The sequence below is a fragment of the Sciurus carolinensis genome, chromosome 14 (assembly GCF_902686445.1).
Source record: "Sciurus carolinensis chromosome 14, mSciCar1.2, whole genome shotgun sequence".
Classification (NCBI taxonomy): Eukaryota; Metazoa; Chordata; class Mammalia; order Rodentia; family Sciuridae; genus Sciurus; species Sciurus carolinensis.
In genome coordinates this window covers 52118555-52142664 of record NC_062226.1, presented here as the reverse complement: position 1 = coordinate 52142664, position 24110 = coordinate 52118555, and the positions used below count along the sequence as shown (strand labels likewise).

Here is a 24110-nt window from a genome sequence, read left to right as displayed (position 1 = left end):
GGAAAGCAGTGCAGAACTGAGCCCGGCACCTGGCAACATGTAGAGACTGAGAACAGAAGACAGACCTAGAAAAGGAGACTGAGAAGGCAGTGACCAGGGAAGAAAACAGAGAGTATGATGGCAGGTAGTTCAGGAGGAGAAAGAACTTTGAGAAGGAAGCTATGATTGAGTGTGTTGAGTGCCACTGGGACATGGTAGATTGGATTTGTCAGGAATAGCAGAGAATATGAAGCTGATATTCTTAGAAACTGATCATTGCTTTCCTGCTGGCTCTTCTCTTACAGTTAGAAAAGTGCAGCCTCATGCTCAACAGGTCCCTCCTATGTTGTCTGAACCAGATTGGAGGAAGACAGGCAGAACTGTGAGATGACTTTAACAAAACACTCAAAGATCTGACCTTCCAGGATTTGAAAGAGCCCAGTCATCTCTGGTCTCTTTGGAACTTTCAGCAAATTGATCCCCCGCAACATTGTCTTCTAGTATAAAGTCCCTTTGAAAGGAGAATGTGCTCTTTGATGTAGTCAGCTTTTCTTCTCCTACTTCTAGCATTAAGCATTTTCTACAAGAGGAACATTGAGGCATTCTTGCAGAGAGACCAGCTGTCTCTCAAAGAACCCAAAATGAATGTCATCATTATGATGAGAAAATGAAATCTGCCACATGGAAAATGGCTCTAAATACAGCTCTCCCAACACTGTCCTATGTGTTTTTGAATTCATTCCCTCCTTCAAGTTATTACTGCATAGTGGTGTTAGAAAGGCAGTCACTGATTTGTTGTTGTTTTTTTTCTTTTCAAATAGTTGTATTGGTGACTCTATCAAAATTGTCATCTGCTATTTTAATTTCTAAGATCATTCTATTCTTGGTTCTACTATTGGGTTACTTTGCAGTGCCAAAGGTCCTCACAGACCCTAGTGCTTAAGCATTTAAGGAACCTGTGAAAAGAAGTGGTGCTCTCAGAGGCTTTGTGGAGAGGTATCCTCAACATCTATGAAGAATTTTGCCTGGAGACCTCAATAAGTTGCATAACTAGTATAAATTATTTGCAGCTCCAGAGAGTTGCAAATAGCAATTGAGAAATATTTCATAATTTCACATTCAGATCAAGTATCCTTAGCTGAAGATCTTTCATAAGTTAGACACTCATTTATTTAGAATGATTCAGGGACAGTCCTAAGGGAATGTAGAATGACATTTTGGGTAATATTGTCCTAAAACCTTAATGCTCCAGCTATACTTTTAAATAATGATTTTTAAAGTTACCTTAGAATTATGGATTTTTACAAGTAATTTTTGAAAATTCCTAAAGTGATTCAGTTGAAGAGTTGCCTTCCCTTTGTAGCATTCCAAAGGTTTCTTGTATACTTATTCTGAAAGATTTTTAAAAGTTTTCCCTTTTAATTTCATTGAGAGACATTAAATAATCAAAAATTTTTGAGACCTTCTGGTTGCATATGAAAGTGGGAAGCACATGAAGGTACAGGTAGAGAGAAGAATTTCCCTTCCTTTTTCAAGTTTCTTTTCTCAGTCAGCATCAATGTTTCTTAGGTATCCAAATGCCTCTTCCAATGCTAACCTGCCCATCCTGGGTTGAAGTAACTGCCCCTGTCCTAAAAATTTTACATTGTTATAGTTTCAAGTATTGCCCAGAATCAGAAGAACCAAATGTTCAGACTTTAAAAGATTAATAAAAAAGGAGATTCGTTTAAAAGGCAATATGGAATAACATTATTATCAACAAAGACCATGACTTTTTTGCCCCCAAATGATAATTTGTGTAAAAAGAGTTTTTGTTTAATTCAACATAGAATTACTTATATAACATTTTATTTTCTAGTTTCTTTTGTGGTCACTAGTTTAAAAATTTTTCATAAGGGGAAAACCCATAATTCTTATGCAAATATAAAATGAACATTTGTCAAAATTCTTATTTGCAATAGTCCCACCTTATCCACAGGAATACATTCTAAGACCCTCAGTGAATGCCTAAAAGTATACTACTGAATCCTATAAATACTACATTGTGTTTCCTTATACATACATACTTATGATAAAGCTTAACTTATAAATTAAGTGTGGTGAGAGATTAACAACAATAGCTAATATTAAATAGAACAATTGTAGCAATATGCTCTAATAAAAAGTTGTTTCACACTTATGGATTATTTATTTCTGGAACATTCCATTTCATATTTTTGGACCATGGTTGACTGTGGTTAACTGAAACTGTGGAAAGTAAAACCTAGAATAAGGGAGACTACTGTGACTCATTGACTAACAAGGGAACCAATAAAATGTTACAACCAATTCAAAGGGAATCTTTTAAAACTATGTATATTTAGGTAAATAAGAATGCTAAAATGAATTTAGAAATAGATACAAAATGGTTCTATCTGCAGGACAACAATCAATTGTGTTCCAGGAGACAGAGTTAATCCACATTTTTATGAGTAAGAATCATTTGCATTATCAGTGTTCTGCAACTATAAGTGATAAAATGGCTCAAAATCAATGAAAAGCTAATATAACCAGGAAGGATGCACTTAATAGGATGGCCAGTAATCTTTTGGGTCTGTTTTAAAGTTTTTCATAGTTTTTCCCTAAATTGTTCAATGTATTCCTCCTCTCTCCTCACTGTACTATCATGCCCCCACTTTCATACCTAAATATACACCAAAGGAAAGAGGTAAATAGAAATCACCAACTCCTCTAGTTTCAAAATTTTAATAATACTGAAATTTACTAAAATCCAGTATTTCTAATCTGATTCCCTGCAAATCTGAATTTTGAAACCAGACCATGAGATTGTCATGCATCAAAATAACATACCTGCTAAGCTATTCTGATTTGTATAATTCCCCCATTAAAAAAAAAAAAAAAAAACAGATATAATATGGGAAAGTGAAAGGGAGGAAAGTAATGAGAGAAAAAAGGAAAGTTAATTGTTAATGTCTTTATAGACCATAAATCTATAAAATAGGGGCCTTGCTGTGGCTGCTATCTTTGGTGACATGAGACTAATTAACCAAGAGTACATTGTTTCTGTTTAGCATCTTTTTAAACAAAGTAATTGTTTTTGTTATTTCATTGAATGCATCTGTCCATAATAGCCACTAATAAACCACTTAGGAATCTGACAAGTGAATTTGATTGTTACTGTTTTCTATTTCATAAATGAGACTGTGGTAATAACCAAGTAAAACAAGCTTTTTGTTCATGAAATGAACTTTTTTTTTTTTTTTAATTTCCTAGAGATGGGAAACCTAAATGTCAGAATCATATCATCCTTTCTGAAGCTCATACCCATCTTTTAAAGAACTCACTTGACCAGTTTTTATCCATCTGGCAGCATAAGTGCTAGCAAAAAGAACTTTTAAATTACCCAAATTGAACTTCAGTAATAAAAATCTTTTATTGTATATTTTCACATCAGAATGATTAATATACTGATTTAAGAAAACAAAACAAAAATGATTGCATTCCATTTTACATGATCCACTTTAAAGGTTCTAGCCCAGCAAGTGCTATTCAAGATGAGACTTCTGAATATCACATTTAAGCCTTGTAACTTGCCTGCCCTCTCACTGACCTTGCTCCCTCCCACTTGTGACCAGAAAATCCAAGATAGTAAATGCAGAGTTGAGAGACCTAGGGACATGGGGGAAAGCTTCATAAGAAAAACAGTTATTATTCATTTAGCCATTTGCACTATCAGATATTTTTCTTTTGAAATATAATCTCCTGCCTTCAACAAGAGAGAATGTATTATATCATACAGTGTATGCACTAGAGAAATTAAGATGACTGCCAAAAGACAGCACCACTTAAAAACCAAATTGTTTTTAATTGGTGTGAACCTGACAAAGACCTACAGATAGTGGGTTGGGCGAAATGCCAGTGAAGCTGTTTTACATTTGATAAGACTCTCATTCGGGAAACATAAAGCAGATGTTTATTGTTTTTTTGCTATTAACCCTAAATGTCCACATAGTCAAACTGCACACACATAGATGCATGTATACATTATGTGTGTGTGCATACGTATATATACACATATACATATATATGTGACATATATAAGACATATCTTACAGATGTTGCTTTAAAATTAACATTTCATCTACTGCAACAAGTGCATGGGACTTCCGTAGCAGGTCTTTTCTACTTTGTGTGCTTTTGGTGTATCATCCTGGTTCTGGAAAGAGATCAAATGCAAAGTCATTTATATTGTAGACAAGGAGAGCTGAGGGTGCAGATTGCATATCAGTTTGTATCCTAGATTTCATCTGGGTTCTAGATTTCCCTGGGACTTACTTTGGAAGATAAAGCACAAATAAAGTTAACTACTTATAATTCTATAAGCTTATATATGTAGAAAGAGAGGGACCCTAAGACCTAAAATAAGTTTGGGGATTATCTTTAAATTTCAATGTGTTTGGCAATCCTACCAAATGTTCTTTTCTATAGCAGGGGTAGGAAAACCACATCCCACAGACAGGATCCAGACCCTTCCCTCATCCCTCCTGACTGCCCCATTTTAATAAGTAAAGTTTTATTGGAAGATAACCCCATTCATCTGTGTGCTTCTTTCATGCAACAGTTCTTGCAATGGAGACCGCATGGCTGAAATAATCTAAATTATTTTTTGTATGGCTCTTTACAGGAAAGGTTTGCTGACCCTTGTTCCAATGGTCATTAGAGAGGGCTATTACAAGTGATGGAACAATATTCCTCAGGTAGCATTATTTAAGGAGAGAAGACCTTTTAATCCTTTAGGATACTATTTCTCCCCCAAGTTCTCTACATACCAGAAGATAAAGAAGTCAAAAACGGAAGGGGGAGGTGAAATTGTGATGACAATTTCTTGGGAACAGTTCTGGGTGGCCATTCCATCCTCACCCACCCTTCTGACAGGCTATGATAACCTTTGTTCTCTCTCCTAGTGGATTCCTCTTCAAAGGTAGCTGGGGTCAAGTCCTTCCTGAAGGGTCTCTTGCTAAGCCTCAGGGCACTGTGTAAGCTTTGGGAAAGACCATCTCTCCTGGCCAGACCACCTCTGTTGCACTTAAAGCCCAGGTTCAGGCCAGCAAACATTTTTGTTGTATTCTTTGTAGTGTGAAAAGTTGGATTGGTTTGCTATAAGAATTTCAATTTCCTTGAACTAGATATAAACCATTTGCACTTGTTAGGATTTAATGCTGTAACCATCTTATCAGTCTTTTCTTTTCCGCCAAAGTCAAGGTTAAACCAGGTTTGCATGCCTTCCCAGCATGACTCCCCTGTGCAAAAGCATTAGAATCATGGGGAAAAATTATCCCAAAGTTTTCTCCCCAGATTATTATACTAACTTTTTGGAAATGTTGTGGTTCTTTCTGGATTTTTTCCCGTAGGCCCCTCTCAAGGTCATTACAGTTATGGCCATGGTTGATTAATGGGGAGGAAAACTTTTCTCTCTCTTTTTTTTTTTTTTTTTTGAATTTGGATAGTTTCCTACATTCTGGAGAAACTCAGAGAAAAACCAAATTCTTCCAAATGTAGCTTTTCTTCAGGGTGGAGGGAGGAGGATGTTGAACAAACTTGTATGAATGCAGATCCTCTCGTTTACTGACACATGCCTTTGGATTTAAATTCATAGCATGGCTTTTCACTATGATATAAAAAGAATTGGAGTTCAGACTAATTCAAAGAATGTGTGAGGAAGAAGACTGCACCATTCTTGGAAACTTACAAAAAAAATCTTTTTTATAAATATAAATAAATCTTAAGAAGCACAATGAATAAAAAGCAAAGAAAGTTACAGAATATGAGATCTAGGCTTAAAAAAAAACCTTCCTTAAATATCTCGCAGGGCTTATTTTGTTATAGTTTTTAGTATCAGTATTCGTCTGCTTTAAGAATAGCCAGCATCATCGTGCAAGAAGCACAAGTGCTGGGATTTAGAGTGAGGAAAAGAATCACCAATTCCCTGCTCTGAAGAGCTACCACTGTGGGCAGAGCCCTGAGTAAGCAGGTGGTCTGGGGCAGGAATGTCTTGCAGCTGGGAGTTCACATGACATGAAGCAAGCAATCCAGAATCAGTAGCCAATGAGCTCATGAACTAAACTGAAGCTCCCATCACAGGACAGGGTGGAGGAGCCCTGAGCACATCCCGAGCCAGCCCTGGGCAGCAGAAGCAGGTGCCATGCATCCCCTCACAACCCCAGCGCTGTTCTGCCTGGAGCTTCTCATCCTGTCCTCTTGTTTGCTTGCTGACTGCAGGTTCATCCCAGAGGCCTGGTCGGCGTGCACAGTCACCTGTGGTATGGGAACCCAGGTGCGAGTAGTCAGGTGCCAAGTGCTCCTGTCTTTCTCTCAGTCCGTGGCTGACCTGCCAGTTGATGAGTGCGAAGGGCCCAAGCCAGCCTCCCAGCGTGCCTGTTATGCTGGACCGTGCAATGGGGAAATTCCTGAGTTTAACCCGGACTCCGCAGATGGGCTCTTGGGTGGCCTGCAGGATCTGGATGAACTGTATGACTGGGAGTACGAAGGGTTCACCAAGTGCTCCGAATCGTGTGGAGGAGGTAAGGAGAGAGCCCCTGGCTCAGACCCTGGTCCTTTTTCTGTCTCTTCTCTCCCTGCATGCAACTGTGTCATGTGATTGCCCCTCTATCAAGAATGATAAGTGGGGGCAGGAAAGGAAGCAGACATTCTAAAGGTAAAGAAAGTGTAAACTGAATGAATGGATTTGATTTCTGTTTCTGCTCAGTGGCCCCAGGTTCTCATCTGTGAGTGGCCAGTAACTGATGCCTTTGCTTTCGGTTGTCCTTCTGATGTTTTGTGCTCACCATTGTCTTGTTTATGTGCGCCCTTGCCTCAGTGCGTGTGGTGTGAACCAAGACCCAAAGTACAACAACACATTGTGCTGTTCTCAAGAACAGGTTAGGGTCTTTCCAGTTTATTCAGCTGGTTTTCCAAAAGGGAAGGGAGTGTAAAATGTATTCAGCACAGTCCTTACCTGGAGCTGGAAAGGATTTTAATGATCAAAGTCAAACCCCACTCCATTGCTCAATGATATGCAAAAGAGAAAAGTGGCTTATTCAAGACCTCGCAGCTAGAGAGTGACAGAGGTGGGTCTAGGCCAAGGCTGCTGCTCTCTGTGTACAACCTTTACATCCTACCACACTTCAAGCATGTAGAGAATTCCTGGAACCTTCTAATTATGAATATTATTCAACTAATGGCAAACATTTTCATGTACATTCATCTGGTTCTCTTGGGTATAATATATGGTGGTCTACAAATAGGTTATATGGTGATTTTTTAATTATTAACCACTCAGTTACATTTATGGGTACAATATGTTTCAATGTATGTGTACATTATAAAAATATTAAACCAAGGGGATTAGCATCTCTCTTCAGTTAATTTTTTATTCCAGGTGTTATAAACAGAATTGTGGCCAAAAAAAAAAAAAAATCAATTCTTCAAGATCATGGTCTTTCTCATCACTGGAGAAAATGCATTAGATTCATGTTGTCACTCACTGTCTCCCACATCTACTCCCAAGAGAGATTTTGATAGGTGAGGAAGTGCCACTGAGTTCCTGTCACATCCCTCTTGCTGGCCATCAGTAACCCCTTTGGGCATGTTGAGGTTCCACATTCCCAGCAAATTTCTTCCTTCACTGGTGAAATCAAGTCTGAAAATTGGTTCCACAAACTGTTTTCTAAACCGTGACATTTGAGAAACTCTTCTAAAGGGCATCTTTTGTCATAACTGAGAATGTAAGAATAAATGTGCCCACATTGTTCACCTGTTGTTGAAAAGGAATGAACAGTGAAACAAGTACTAACAAAGAATCAGTTTTCTCCAGCAGGTCTTTTTAAACTTTTAGTAGTCCTGACCTTGAAGTTCTTGCTTGTTTCTGCATCTTCCATTTCCCAACCCTGGAATTGTGGAGTGTTTTAATGGAGAGCCCTGGTATCTTAAAACCTAAATTCTTCTACATAGTTCTGGAAGACAGTTTCTCAGAACTCAGCTGATGTAGCTGTATTCGTGTGGTGTCCTTCACTCATTTTCAGGACATTGTTTCTTTCATGCCTAATGAGAGAGTAGTGTGTTAAATAAGCTTTGGTGCTCTCTAAACCCCAGCAGGAGCTGAGAGTCTGGGGGAAAGGCTATGGCCGTGGCCCTGGCCTGAAGGGGAGGCTGCAATTGTTCCTTTCTACTCTGAGCAATAACTCAGAGTTCAGATGGTTGTTTTTATCCCCAATTTCCAAGATCACCTGAATTGAACGATCATTATTTCTAGTCAAAAACAAATGTGCTTTGAAAAAAATTTTATTTATGGTCTCTCAGTTATGGCTCTCAGTTACAAGTCAAGCCTGGAACTTTATGAGCAGGTGGAAAAAATAGATGCAGTAATGGAATATATAAATAACCGGACGCCTTTATCTTTAAGAGTCTATCCATTCTACTGACCAACCAGGGGTTTAAAATTGAAAGTCTGGAGTGGGATGTATTAAATTAAGTGTTTTCAGAAGAATCTGATTTAGAAATAAGGTTTAGATATTTGATATGCAATTGATCTCTACCTGTAGGATCTGAGTGTCTTGGTATAACAAAAATTGTACATCTTTTATATCCAAGGAAGGGTCATGTTACTAAAATTCCGTAGGTCTTTAACTGTCATCAATTGATCACACCTACCTACAGTTATGTCACTGTGCCAAGGTAATATATTCACACCTGAAATGTTAAGAGTTGGGAAAATTCCAAAGTGGTGAAAATATGCTTGGGTTATATGGTTGATCCAATGCCCATATACACTAACAAATTATTTCAATCTATGGGCCATGTATATTCAAGCCATTGTTTGGCAATTAACATTTTATTGTATTAGCAACTTTGATCTTTCACCAAAATATAGCCCACAAGATTATATATATATTCTTAAATCATTCTTGCTGAAATCAACCAAAACTGTACAGTATTAACAAATAGATATTAAATTACTTTGGGTTGTAAAGCCAGTCAGTTTTATTGTATTGTTTCTGTAATCTTGAAGAGATGAAACTGGCTAGACACAAATGTAACCTTTCACCTAGCAGAGGTAGCAACCAGAAGGAACTAGTTAGTAATTTACTCTGTAGTTGGTGGCTGCGTTTCCTAAGCTGTCATCAAATATCAAATATCATATAACAATTATGCTGTTCTGGGGATATAAACACAGAAAACCCCATTTTCTGGAAAACTGAAAGTGAGCCTAACCTGCTCAGATCTGTGTTCTTTGTCCTACCATTATCTCTTTTTTATATTTTAATTTCCCACATATGATTTGATAGATGTGGTCAAGGGCAGCAGTTTTGAACCTGAGCAGAGTTCAGAGTTGGACTCATAGATGCTGAAACTCAAATTAAAATCTAGCTGGGGGAACACTTGAAACTGACTTGAGCAAAACTGGAAGGTGAATCTTGGACCTGTTGCTCCTTTTTCCTTACGGAATCTTCTCGCCTTTTGTTGTCAAGAAAGGAAAACCCATGTTGTGTGCACGTACAAATATATAACAACAAATCCCATCATTATGTACAACTATAATGCACCAATAAAAGGCGTAGAAGCAACAAAAGAAAGGAAGGAAAGTCCAGAGGTGTAAGGAACTGTATTTAAACATGAATTCTCTGTTCAGTTTCAAATGTCAGTTTCAAGGCATATGTTAACCCTTCTGGAAAGAACACAAACTTCTTGAGCTAAGCTCTCCCATCCTTGCCTGCCTCTCCTGTGCCAGCATAGATGAACCCAAAGGTGTGCTCCTCCCCGTTCTCCGCCCCCGCCACACCCCTTTTCCAGGGCAGCTCCCTCACTCCAGGCTCCTCCCCTCCAAGATCCCTTTGCCTCAACAGTCTACTTGCTTAGAATGCCCTGCTCTTTACCCGTTGCATTTTTCTCATCCTACAAAAATTTACTGGGTGCTGGCTACAGAACTGGTCCCAGATACTCCTTAATTATGACAGAACTTTTCTGGGTTCCCTCACACCTCAGGCCCCACCTAAGAATGCAGAGGCAGCTGGCCCGTGGCAAGAGATTTAACGCACAGTGTTGCAGGGGCCTCGTACATTGTTTTATAATACCTTGGATTAGAATTTAGTAACTCTGGAATGCCTCTTAATCTCAGCACTTAGCCACCCCGCGGTGATCTTTATCTGTGACTTTGATTAATGGTTGGCAGTAATGTAAGTTTGTGTTTTAGATATCTAAGAGAGGAGATTATTGATGCCCTTTTAGAAACTTAGCCCTTACCCACATCCCTTGCAGTCTTAGAAGATTCTAAATTCTATAACCAAAGAGTCCATCGCATGAAACAGTACCTCCCTCACCCACCTGCCCTCTTTCCTACAGCAGGCCTGTGACAAGCCCCATGGTCCCTTCCTGCCACAGCTGAATAAAGTCAAACTATATCTTATTTTAGAGCAGCATTTCAAATCTCTTAACACTGGCAAGTAAGCAAATGAATAGAAAACTTCATTTCTAACAGCCACAGCTCTAGATTCCGTTTGGAATAGTAAACTACATTCAGTGGCTGGTCATCATGACCTTAATACTGTACTGGTCCAATGGGAAATCAGTGATGATAGCAACAGTTTCTTGGGAGTTGTTTTGCTCCATCATCATACCATGAATTCCAAATGGTTCACCCAGTCACAGAAACCATCACATAGTCAGTATTACAGAATATGGTGGAGTAATTTGAATATCTAGTGTGAAACTCAAATGCTCCACCCTGAACTGTCTATCACATAGGCAATTTAATTTTCTTTGAAGTTGTAGGCATCAAAGCCAGGATCCAATTAAATTTTGAAACTATAAAAACTTAGGAAAAAGAAAATGTAAAGATCCCATCAAGGCCATGAATAAATTCTATGATTAAGACCAAAAACATGTTTATTAGAAAAAAGAAAGTAAATTGATTTGGATCCTGGCTTTAGAATGCCATTTTTTAAATGATGTTGTTGCTGAGCAACCTAGATCAATTTAGCATCAATCTAGGAAGCATTATCCTGTCGAGTGGGGTGAGAATGACTTGGAGAAACCTAGGGCATAAAACGAGAGGGCAGCAATAGAGCTCACAAGCATTGGGACAGTTGTATTGTGTTAGCTACTATTGGATGAAGAAATGCAGAATATAAAAGGAGATTGAGTGTGTATATAAATAACTACATGGATAGTCACACACTATGTTATATCTCTATATGAGTGTCTAACTATAGATAGATAATCTTTAGATGTGTCTTTATATACATAACCGTGTATGGATGAAAGCAAATTAGCAGGAATGTCTTGTCTCGCCTCTTAAACTGAACTCTGCTGAAATGATTCCAGACAGATGTCTAGGTTATTTCTGAAGATCTCTAGGGAATCAGATATGGCAGCCTCTTAGTATTTTTAAACGATAATGTTCTCGGGCAATACTAAGGGCACAGTCAACCTCCACTTCAACATTTAGCAACTCTGTGACATCAGACAAGTCTTTTTACCCTTCTAAGCATCAGTTTCCATTTCTGTAAAATGGGTATAAAAATAACACCTATCTTGTGGAATTGCTGAGAGAGTTGAGTGAAGTGTGCCAAGCCCTCAGCTGCGATACCCAACTAGTAAGGGACTCTGTAGATGTTAGCTATTGTTATTATGACTGTAGGTAGCTGAATGAAATATTCCATGAATCCATGAATTATTTGTTTCTCTGCTCCATGAAAGTCTCCACAAGGGATCTGACAGACCACCTTGAAAGACTTGTGCCAGTCATTACTCAAAGTTCTATTTGACTACTGCCAATTCAGGTGTGCAGGTATGAGTGGAAAGATTGTTGACCATGGCTATACTTATTATGCATCTTATTCTTTTAGTTCTAGCTTCCAAAGCTGCCTAGTTCTCTACATAAATGAACCAGAATCAAAAGGAAACCAGTAGAGGCTGATGTCCTGGATACAAGATCCTAAGAGCACAGTAGTTTACAAAAAGTTTAGATGTTAAGACATGGCCTTTGGCCTCCCTTCCATACAACAATCTCCTGTTGATTGAAATATAATGTGTGAAGATCTTAGAGCTTTGCAGTTTTTTGTTTGTTTGATTTGGGTTTCTGTCACCCTGTGCTCCTTCTACAATAAATTATCACATTTCACCATGGGTGGTTGCATAGATTGGGGGCATATTTTTAAGCATTTCAACAGTGTTTGTAGCCGTCTGTCTTTGGGGGGGGATTGCCCTTCTCAAGGGGCATACTTATAGAGTCCACAAACTCATGAGTTCCTACTTTCCGATCATCTGATACTTTTGTATGTGTGTGTATGTGTGTGTGGGTGCATGCACGCCCATGCACGCATGGGTGTGTTTTGCAGGAGATTGAATCTGGGACCTGTGCATGCTAGGCAAATGCTCTACCACTGAGCTACATTCCCAACCCTGGACAGAGTGATGGATGACAAGATTGGCAGTCCTGGGCTTTTAACTACTACCTCTCACATGCAGTGAGAGTCCTACTGATCACAGAGACCTCCCACCAGCTGCCTTGTCTACACTTCATCACCCCCACACACGCCCCCTCTGCACTATGGCCTGACAGTGTGATCTGTACACAGGTGTCCAGGAGGCTGTGGTGAGCTGCCTAAACAAACAGACTCGGGAGCTCGCTGATGAGAACCTGTGCGTGACCAGCCGCCGGCCCCCACAGCTCCTGAAATCCTGCAATTTGGATCCTTGCCCAGCAAGGTAAGAGACACGTTGCCTGCCCTGCCAGCCAGCAGTGTGTGCAGAACTGGGTGCATCTTTCCATGGGCAAGACTGGAATGCTTATTGTTACCCAATGTTTTGAAAACCAATTAGCATCAGTTCAAACTTTCAGTCAAATCCACTTAAATTTAATTGAAACCAGGGCTTTGGAATTCCAGCCCAATCAATGGTCATGCACAGCGTCCAGAAGGCTCCATGCACTGAAGTGAGCCTTATGGCATGGCTGGTATGTGCACGTGCCACATTGTTGCTTTCCCCTAAAGGGAAAATGAACTGACCACAGACTTCGTGGACTCTGTCACCTTTTAGCCTGTGTTCCAAGCACTCATACCATAGTAATGAATTGACTTGTGAATTACAGGGTCTAAGAAACTGAAGCATCTGGGTGGTATAATTGACCCACTGTGAAATCTGTAGGCACACAGCATGCAGATTCATTACAGCACGCTCTGGGGCGTGTGTGTATCATTCCACATGCGTAAAATCAATTAGAGCATTTCATTGTTCAGCCCTGCCTGGGTCTCATTATTGCCCAACTTTGAGTCTTAGTTAATCAATCCAATCACTGCTTCAGTCCACACAATTTTATGGTGTCTGGAGAAATTTGCCTTTTAGATACTTCTTTTTGAGCAACTATCCTCTATGATTCTGGTTTGGAGACATTTAAAGAACCAGAGCCAGACTTTTGAATCTGCTGATGGGATGAAGAATGTGACTGGATGAGCTCATCTTCTAGATATGAAAGGCATGCTGTTTCTGAGTGATGTGTCTCCTCTTTCTTCAAGGTGTATCATATAAGAAGCAGAGTTTGCTTTCAAGCATTAACAGTAGTTTGCTGGTCAAGCCTGTGTGCTTCTTGTCTTATTTCTCATCCCAGCTTGATCTCTTTCTTTGTGACTTCAAGGAGACAGATCACAGGCCTTTTCCAATCATATGGAGACATGCTCCCATAGTGAAACTTCTGCTCTTCATCAGAGTTGTTCAGTATATTCATCAGAATGGTGGTCCTGGACTTTCCCTTTCAAATACAGAAGTGGAGAGAGCCATTCATGCCACACTGTCCATGGCAACCAGTAAACAGCCGGTTCTTTGAGCAGTAGCCCCACCCCACCATAAGGACAGCAGCCAGTGAAATAGAGTCAGGGACCCAAGCAAAACTCAGATCAGTACTTGGAATCCTAAGTGATCTTTTCTCTGTCATTGCCCTTATGTGGTCCTATGTCTCTATCCTAACCTCACGGTTCTCGAGGTCAGTGAGCCCAAGACCTAAGTGCTTGAGCAAAGGGTGCAGACTTTTCCATTTGACTACAGTGGAGTGGATTCAGCATGGACAGCCTGCAAGGCCTTTGGCTAGAAGGTCAGGAGGCCTGGCTTATCACCCTACTTCTGTTACCAACTAGCTGTGAGGCCTTGGAAAAGGTGACTTCTCTCTCTGTTTCCACATTTATATTATAAAAATGATCTGAGGTCACCATGTCCAGCTCAAGTATTCTGAGTCTTCATTTTTCTATAGGCAGAAGCATCAGATCGCTACTCCTGCTTCATTGTGCTATTAATTGCTGTCATTTCTGTTCTTTTTATTTATCATCACTTGAAAAACAAGAAGGGATCTTTTCTAACCTCATTCCAGTGTCATGGTAACATCCAAATACTTGATGAGCTGAGATGTTGCCAAGGAGTTGGTGCCAAGGACTTGTTGAAAACCTCTGAGGTTTGTGAACCCTAATCTGCTCCTTCCTCGATTAATAAAAGGAATATGACAGAAGGTTTATTTCCCATCCTCAAAGTACTAACTGTGGTTAAATTAGATAAGCTAATTCACTTTGTGACCTTTTCATTGACTCATAGACAAGGACCATTGTTGGATTAGCAGGGTTGTGTTTGTTCCAGATAATCCAGTTCTTTGATTTCCCATCAGCCAACTATGGACACTTAAGACCTCTCACAGCCAGAGATTTCTTGGGTCAACTCTACACAGACCAGTATTTGTAGAATGATGCTAATTAAAACATTAAGGAGGACAAAGTAGAACAGTCTGATATGACTCACTGTCTTCATTTCCCACCTGAGAGCCAAAGTTGACTTTCAACTTAAAAGTGAGAAATGTAGATTGGCACCTTTCCTGTGGAAAATTTTAGTCTAATATCAGGAGGAAATCTCTCTTTCTATTCTCCTAGGTGCAAGATGTATGCAGAAAGGGAATTGTATTATATAGAGGCATAATAGTCAGACATTTTTCCATGTACCTTCCATCTAGTACGGAGTGATTTAGGTCTTTAATTCACAATTTTTGTTCCACATGGTTCAGTGTTTCCTCTGTGTTTTGGTGTGTCTTCTAGGGTGTCCCAACTTTACGTACATGATCTTTTGAGCTCTTGGTCTGTGCTGATATCCATATGTTTTAAAAAGAAAGCATAGCATTTTCCTTGGGACATTTAGAAATGTTGCAAGTCTTTTTTTTTTTTCTTTTTGCAGTGCTGGGGATTAAACCCAGGGCCTTGTGCTTGTAAGGCAAGCACTCTACCAACTGAGCTACGTCCTCAGCCCCTGCAAGTCTTTTTTTAAAATTTATTCTCATTATTTAAACAGCAGAATGCATTTCAACTCATTGTACACAAATGGAGCACAACTTCTCATCCCCCTGACTATACACTATGCAGTCATACATGTACATAGGGTAAAAATGTCCATCTCACTCCACCATCCTGCCCACCACCACTCCCCCTCTCTCCTCTCACTTCCCTCTGCACAATCCAAAGTTCCATTCTTCCCTAGCTCCCCCACTTTTGGATCAGCACCCACATATCAGAGAAAACATTTGACCTTTGGTTTTGGGGGATTGGCTTATTTCTCTTAGCATGATATTCTCTAACTTCATCCATTGACCTGCAAATACCATAACTTCCTTCTTCTTTAAGGTAAGTCTTGGCTTTTGTCTCTGAGGTGGCCCTGAGTTAAGATAAGACACTTTCTAGCCAATTATCAGTCCTACTGAGCACTATTGAGGAAGCCACTTTACCTCTTACATATGGCCAGAGTTATCTGATCACAAGGAGTGTATCAAGGTCTGGAGGGCGAGATCTGTGTTTTGGAGCTGTCTTTCCAAGATTAAACTTGACTTCTCCTGACTTACTCTGTGTGGTCAAAGCTTGTATCAGAAGCACATGTCTGATTTTTACCAGGTTTAGGCAGCAACATTCTCATAGGTAGCTATTCACAGCAGGAAGAGTATGTTCTCAAGCTGGAAGGATTCTACTTTTTCCAGTCTGTGAGTATGTATATATGGGCCATGTGGATGCATGTAAGTAAGGCTTACATTTTTAGGGTAATTTTTAAAAATAGTGGTTTTCTATTGAAGAAGACTAGATTTTTAAGTCCTTGGTATCATCTTTATGTCTTGTTCCTCCTTTCTAGATCCTGAGCATCTGGGAATTGACATATAGCAGGTGTTCATTAATTATCTATTTAACAAGTGTATATAAAGGACTAGGGCCATATTTATAAGTAGCGATGTTTAGGCCCTATTATCAATAGCTCGAAGACCTCAGTGCTATCTCTTCTCTCCATTCTCTTTTTATCCTCTTTTCCATCTTCCACTTGATGCTGAAAATTCCATTTTTTACCTCCTTTCCTTAAGTTTGTGCCTTTAAATATCAAATCATAAGCTTTTATGTTACCAGCCATGTACAGAAAATTATCTTCAAAGTAAGCATGCAAGAGCAATGGGGAAGGAGAGCATTGGAGGTTGAGGAAATTGCTAGCATTACCCAGGGAGGAGTGTGATTGTCAGGAAGGATGGATGGTGCTGGGTGAAGGATAGATATTAATCTCTTCACAACCTTGCCTAAAATTGGTCATAAGAAATCAGGACCACTTTGCCTGTGAATCACCAATGAGAAATTTCTTTCAAAGTTGATGGCAAAGGAGTTAACAATACAAGGAGGAAAAAACCATCTGTGTACCTTTACCACTGTCTGAGGACTTTGTACCCAGAAGCCACACCACCTTGCCAAACCCTTAGTGGTGACTTAGATGGGCTCAAGGGAGAAATACCCCCAAACAAATTAATATCCAAACAAATTGAGATCCATCATTGAGAAAGAAGCCACCTCCTATTCCTAATCAAAAAGTTGTCTAGTATTCTGATTATACAGGTAACACATGAAGAGTCTCATTGATTAAAACTCAGAGCAGAAGTAATAAAAAAAAAAAAAAAAAAAGGAAGGTGTATGTTCCCCTTTTACCTCCATACTCTACCTTCCAGTCCTTTCTTCTCCAGAGATAGCGCTGCTAACAGCTTGGTGCATGTACATCCAGAGATTCTCTATGAATACATTCATGAGTGTATACAAATACATAAACTTTTATCCTCGTATCAATGAGACTTTTATAAATGAGATCTCATTGCATATATTCAGCAACTTAATTTTTTTTTTTACTTAATAATGCACATGAAAGATTTTTCACATCCTTAGGATTCTCAAAATAAAAAAGACTAGAACCTAGATGTAGACGCATAGTCAAGTTCTGCTCTTTCACTTTTACTGTCTAACCTTTGAAAGGTCATATGTATCTTTTTGGATCCTCACTTTCCTTATCTTTAAAATAGGATCATAGCTGTATCTCAGGAAAAAAAAAATCATTGTCTTCTCCTTTTATTTAGATTTTTTTGGTGAAACACTTCTAGTTTAAAAAGAAACCATGATTTTTTTTAAGCTTTTAAGACTTAAATTTGATGATTTTTTTATTCAACTAACTTTTATAAATTGTTTGTTAACTATCTCCCATAACAGCAGTGACATGAGCAGCCCAAGGAAAACCAGAAAGCACTACCTTTAAAAAAAAAAAAAAAAAAGTGCGTGACTGTTATTAATTATAAGCATTTGATAGCTTGGCCAGCGTGTGTTGAAAAGATTTGGTAAATGTATGTGGAGGAGGGGAGCGGAGTAAGCAATGAGAGCCAGATGGCTGAAAATGAAGGAAATTCCAGGCAATTTCTACAGCTTTGTTCTAACATACTTTTTAAACTAAACTTTTATTTCTGTGCAACAGAGAACAGCTGAGTGGTACAGAATAGATAAACAGTGAGGAGGGACAAAAAGCCCCTAATTCCAGGAACAGTGCTGGTTTTCTGCCCTCTTCCCCACCTCACCTCAGTCTCTTCACTCAGACTTAGGATGGTTCTTACAACCAGCAAGAACCATAAAAGAAGCCTGAGAATCCCTATTTGGAAAAAATAAAAAGAGTTCAGAAAAACTTCTTAAAGGTCAGAGTCTCCTCTTTAAAAGCATTCTTCAAAATGCCCACTTTATTGTACACTAACAAAAGCCATGCACACTAGCAGCACATGATTTCCAATTTCAAATTTTCTTTTATATTAACTTAAAATGGCCAGAGCAGAAGGTGTTGCCTTTTAACACAAACACATTTTCATTTGGTTAGTGGAGCTTTTAAAGCTTTGTGGGCACCCTCGCCTTTGACAACTTGTTTTAAAGGTTGCTGTTTCAGCATGATCTCTGAAGATTGGTTTGTCTTCTGTGCTCCCAGAGTTTCCATATGCTGCTTTTTGGCACTATCCATACTAACTTTTAAGTGCTTAAAGCAAAAGCACACCAAAGCTCCCTAGCATCCACAAAAATTGAGTCCAGATTTGGAGGCCATGTTCAGGCACCTTTGGCGGGTTACTGCTGTGCCTACTATCCTCTTCCTTGATAAATCCAGATGTGTTATACACTCTTTCCCTTTTCTTCCACTGATGTGTCTGTTTTAAAAGAGGAAGTTGCTTCTTAACTATGGGGATTCACTGAGTCAGTGGGAGCCTGTGTCATTTCCCTACCAGGAATGTGTGGACCCAGAGATCAGAATTGTCCCAGCAGCATTTTGACATCAACAAGGATAAAAGTCTCATGTGCATTTGCCTCAGGAATAAAATTACTTTGCATGCTTAGAATTAGTTGTTGCATGAATGTAGAATAAAAATCAAGGGATTGGATCTACCAGGTACCTTAAGGCATGTAGGATTCATTCTAAAAAGATAGGAACATCAGCTTTGGGAAAATCCTTTCGGTTAAGTTCGGAGAAGAAAGCTTTTCTGGTTTCTCATGATGAAAATGGGCATCTTCACGTCCAGCAGTCTGCTTGTATTTGGTCTTCAGAAATAACAAGAAGACATAATCCTGTCATAAAGGAGTTACCAGTTAAGGACAGATTTCAAAACAACTTCTTTAAATAAGGCACACATAAGGTTGGGAGGGGGCTTGAGGCTGACAAGCAGCTTCCTGGAATAGGTGATGCCTATGCTGAGTGGTAGGGGGTCACTAGGATCATGCAGGTGAAGAAAAGGGGAGATGTGTCAGGAAGGACAGAAAGCATGAGCATAGAAGAAAGGTCAGGAGATAGAAGCCAATGGCAGAGGATGCGCAGAGGCCAGGTCTCAGGGAGCCCAGGGCTCTAAATTAAGTTGCTTGGACTATATTTCCCTCAGGAAATGGGGAGTCCATGAAGAAGGATAAGCAAAGGTGTGAAAAGACCACATTTGTTTGGAGAAAGATGATGCTGGTCACTCATTCACAACAGCTAAAGTGATCATGATGGCTAGCTTTTATTACTTATAGGCATTTTTTTTTTCTCATGTAGTCACAAAAAGTATGCTCAATGATCTTTTCCTGGAAACCCAGTGACCTCTTATCCAAGGGATGTGAGCAATACGTTTGCTTCCTCTGCCAACCCAGTATTTGTTGACTCGGCCTACTCCCCTGACAGGAGGATAGAGCTGTGGGTAAGGACGTCATAAAAGGAGTTATGAATGTGCACCTGCCTGACCCCTGAGACCATCCCAGCTCTAATGTCTGCGATTCTTTGAAAAAAGAGTCTTTTTATCCACAGAATCAAAGCTTTTCAATCAATAAAGAAGAGGTGAATTCTATGAGAAAAATGCCTTAGGTTAAATCTAAGATGCTTTTATGGTTTAGTTATGAAGTGTCTCTCAAAAGATCATGTGTGAAACAATGTAAAAATGTTCTAAGGTGAAGTGATTACAGCTGTAATATAATCAGTGAATTAATCCACTTAAGTGGATTGACTGGGTAGTAACTACAGGCAGGTAGGGTGTGACTGGAGAAGTAGATCACGGGGGGTATACCTTTGGGGTTTATATTTTGTCCCTGGTGAGCAGAGCTCCTTCTCTGCTTCCTGGTGCCATGTTCTGAGCTGTTTTCCTCTGCCACACTCTTCCGCCATGATATTCTGCCTCACCTCAGGCCCAGAGCTATGGAGTCGGCCAACCATGAACTAAACCATGAGCCAAAATAAACTTTTCCTCCTCTGACTGGTTCTTGTCAGGTCTTTAGGTCACAGCAATGCAAAAGTTGACTAAAAGAGATGTAGAACTTCTGTGTTCATCATAAAACCGGAACTGATTTTAATTATAAATTTAACAACTATGAAAATTCTATAGGGGAAAAGACTTAAGTTTGCATAAGAAAGGTAAAAGCATTCAGACAGCAAGGATGGTTAAACATCAAAATGGTAAATATTTTTACAAGACCTTAATGGTGTTTGTTCATGTGAAAAGAATATGAAATATTCTACATTCCTCTACTTAAAATTTTATGATGCACTTAAACAATTTCTCTTTATTCAGTCTTCATTGAACAAATATTTGTTGAATGCCTCCTTCGTGCCAGGCATTGTGCTGGGGATATAATAATGAACAATAAGCTACATTGTGCTCTGAAGCAGGGAAAGCCAGAGTGGTCTTGGCTTTGTATTTTCTATATGACCATTGTTTTTGTTTGGGTTGTTTGAGGGGGAATTGAACCCAAGACCTTGTGCATACTAAGCATACTCTGTGCCCCTGAGCTGTAGCCTCTGAGCTGTAGCCCCCTACCCATATAACTTTCTTAAATCTTGACTGTTTTATATGCTACTTTTTTCAAGATAGCTCTTAAACTAAGCACCTTACTGCCATCCTCACTGCAATAAGAGCTGACATATCTGTACAAGTCATCAATCCCTTTGCTCATAAGCTCCCTGGAGACAAAGTACCACCACCAGATAGCTTTCTCCTGTGGAGATAGTGATGAAACATTGGAGTTTTACAGTTCAAAAATCAACAGCTTACAAATCAATCAACAGATGTGGAGTGGTGTCTCCCAAAATAAATCTTTTCTACTTTTCGAATTGTTTGTCTTTCCTGACAGTCTAGTATCTCTAAAATCCTCAAGTAACAATATAAGAGCAGGCAAGGATTTGGCCCAAGCTTTAAAAGGATTATTATTGTTGCCTAAGCATACACAATGCCTTCTTAGGAAATTTTGAGTGGGCCTATGCACAATTTGAGTTGAAGAGCTTTTATACTGGCCTTAGGGTTGGAAACATGCTCTGCTCTGTTACTTAAATTTGGAAAACAAAGAATTGGGGAAAAGACTTGAGAAAGAGATACTTAAGAACATAGAAAAAAGTAAAAAGGGAAATCCCTTATTTTTGCCCAATTACCTGGGGAATATAGTTCATGAACAGTTCACCCTCTAAAAATATTATTCCTATCATGGCACTAGCACTAGGCTGGGCAGTTCTTAGGTTATCTGCAGCAGTTAAAGAGAAGGCCTATCACAAAGCGGAGCCCAGCCAACCACTTCCTTCCCCCATATCTTTACCACCCCATCTCTTCAGTCATTTGGTTAGTTGTCTTCACCTGGGGCTACTGTGGATTTTGGTGTTTGTGTTGATGACAGAAGGAAACCTAAGGCAAAGATGATTGTTACAGGGTTGGCACAGGTTCCCAGGATTAGCTGCTCATTGCTTTCTCATAGGGCTTTGAATTCTACTTGGGTAGTTACAGTCCTTGAGACCTAGCCAGATACATGGACTGCGTGCTGGAACACATTCTCTGTACCTTCAGGTTATTGACTCTGGTCTCTGAGTATGTGGACATAGACACCTTTTTGGCTGCCAGAGGAAGCTAGCCATGTGAGTCAGAGAGCCAGGTAGCATCCTCTGTCCTGGTTGCCTATAGCGTGATTACTTACTCCAGCATCAGTGAGGGTGTTAAATACAGAGGCCATGAATTGCTTTGCTGATGCACTTGCCTCTGGGAGAGACAGCACATTGTCATCTCAGCATGTCTTTTTCTTTTATTAGACAATGTATTTTCCTAATAGGAGGAATCCTGGCAACCCTTGATCATGGGGAAACTCCAGGAGGACCAGAACCAAGAGACACAGAAATGCCACAAGCTCTGTATTTCCCCATCAGGAAGAGGGAGGCTGCTTGAATTAAGAGGGAAGTAATCAGGTTTGGAGGTTAGACAGATGTGGGGACTCTCTTATTTCCTTTGTGTCCTTGGACTGGCTACTTAAACCTCTTTAAGACTCTGTTATTCTTATCTGTAAAATAAAGATAATTATCCCATCCACAGAGGATGTATTTTAAAGATGATCACATTTATAAAGCACTCAGCTGGTTCCTACCTCATATGGTAAATGCACAAAGAGATGGGGATCTGCCAGCTCTCTTAGTTTCCTATGCAGGAAGCCCTATGATATAAGACCCTGATGTTTATTTTATACTCATTGCAGTTTGTTCCTAACTGTCTTAACCAGCTAGTGTGAGAACACAGTGAAGGGAAGCTAAGGATAAAACCTAGCTACAAGCCAGCTTTGTGCCTGGAAAGATCTGGCTTTGTGCTAGATGTCTTGTGCTAGAACAGGAAGCAGGTCAGCTGGTCCTCATGGGGTTCACCAAGCCTTCAAAAGACTGGATCTTGACACCTAAGCCAATAAGGTATATTTTTTAAGTACTCTAACGAGATGATTAAATGAGGACAAAGGAGCAAGTATCCAAATAGTCCTTAAAAAAGTTAATATCCTGTGTGACATGATTGAAGGAAGAAAGGTCCTTGGGTAAGTGAAGTGTGTGCCTAAAAATGAGTAACACTGTCCGGGTGGTCAGAAAAACCTGTGATAAATCAGAAAGAAATCAGAAAACTTACAAAAAGTTGTTATGCCTAGCCAGTGTCTCCCCAAATACTTGTGAGAAAGAAGAGGGAAGGGCGGAACAATGACAGGGAAGAAAATTTTTAAAAAATTCAACTAAGGTATAGGGCATCTTGCCCCCATATTCTTGAAAACCTTCAGAGTACACCTTTGAGCAAAATATGGTTTCCATAATAGCCGGCATTTTTTTGCTGCTTATAATATGCCAGGCACCAGGGATGGTGCCTCTCACTTTATATACATAAGGTTGTCTAATCTTCCCTATGGTTTTATAAGGATGATGCTCTTCCTATCCTAACTTTATAGCTAAGCAAGTTAAGTCTTAGAGAGATTGCCAGTGGTATGTTAAAGTATGTTTAATTCCAAAGTAGTTATTAAGAGCTTGGGGCTCAGCCCCTCCCTTTATCAATGATGTCTATAGATCTATCCATCACTCTCTCTCTCACCTCCCCTGCTCTTGGCACTTTACTCTAGGCAGAGGAATTACCACAGTGAAAAGAACCAATCCAGGCTGGGGTTGTGGCTCAGCGGTAGAGCATTTGCCTGGCACATGTGAGGTACTGGGTTCGATCCTCAGCACCACATAAAAATAAATAAGATGAAGGTATTGTGTCCATCTATAACTAAATAATAATAATAATAATATACATATTACCAATCCTAGTCTCCTCCTAGCTTATAGTCTTGTAAAGATCACAAACAAGTTAGCAAGGCCTTCTTTCTTCATCTCTAGCAGAGAACCTTTTTCTCATACTCCCAGTTACCAAGAGTAGAACGTGGCTTTTGGTGAAAGCTAGCACTTAGAGGACAGAGTCAAAAATTCATTATAGCACACACTTCTCAGGGCTGGGAATTGAAGCATGCTGAAAGAGGGATCGAATAAACCTAAATGGATACCTTAAATCCCAACACTGGGTCATTAGATGAAGAACTCATTTCCAAAAGAAAACCACATTTCTTATAAAGAAATACTAAGTCATCCAGAGAGAGGGAATCTGGAAGACATTGAAAGCTGTGTTAGAGTTTTGGATCTTTACTCTGTCACTACCAACAACTACTGGCCTGGTTTATGCTCAGCTGTTCAGGTTATAAATTACCAACGCTCTTTCTCATCCCCTCACCCCCTCGCACCGCCCTGCAGTGCAGACCTGGTCCCTACCTCTTCTGTGTCATTCTCTTTTCTGACTTCCCTGTTACCTCCCTGTCTCTCCCAGATGCTTATTCTCAATCACTCTGCCTTCTTACTTCCCAAATTCCTAGCAGTCCCTTCTCTGCCTTATACTGCCTTCCTAGTTCTTTTAACCCTTATTCTCCCATCTACTCCATGTTCATTTAGTTCATTTCAACTAA

General features: G+C 39.6%; 1 protein-coding gene across 2 annotated transcripts in view; it reads left to right on the top strand.

Annotated features, from left to right (window-relative positions):
* Positions 1-24110, top strand: part of Adamtsl1 (ADAMTS like 1) — a 368881-nt gene that overhangs the window by 190413 nt on the left and 154358 nt on the right. For both annotated transcript variants that reach the window (XM_047525412.1, XM_047525411.1), the window contains 2 exons: positions 6259-6560; positions 12615-12744. In XM_047525412.1, coding sequence (XP_047381368.1) covers positions 6259-6560; positions 12615-12744 — 432 coding nt within the window. The remainder of the gene's footprint in view (positions 1-6258; positions 6561-12614; positions 12745-24110) is intronic.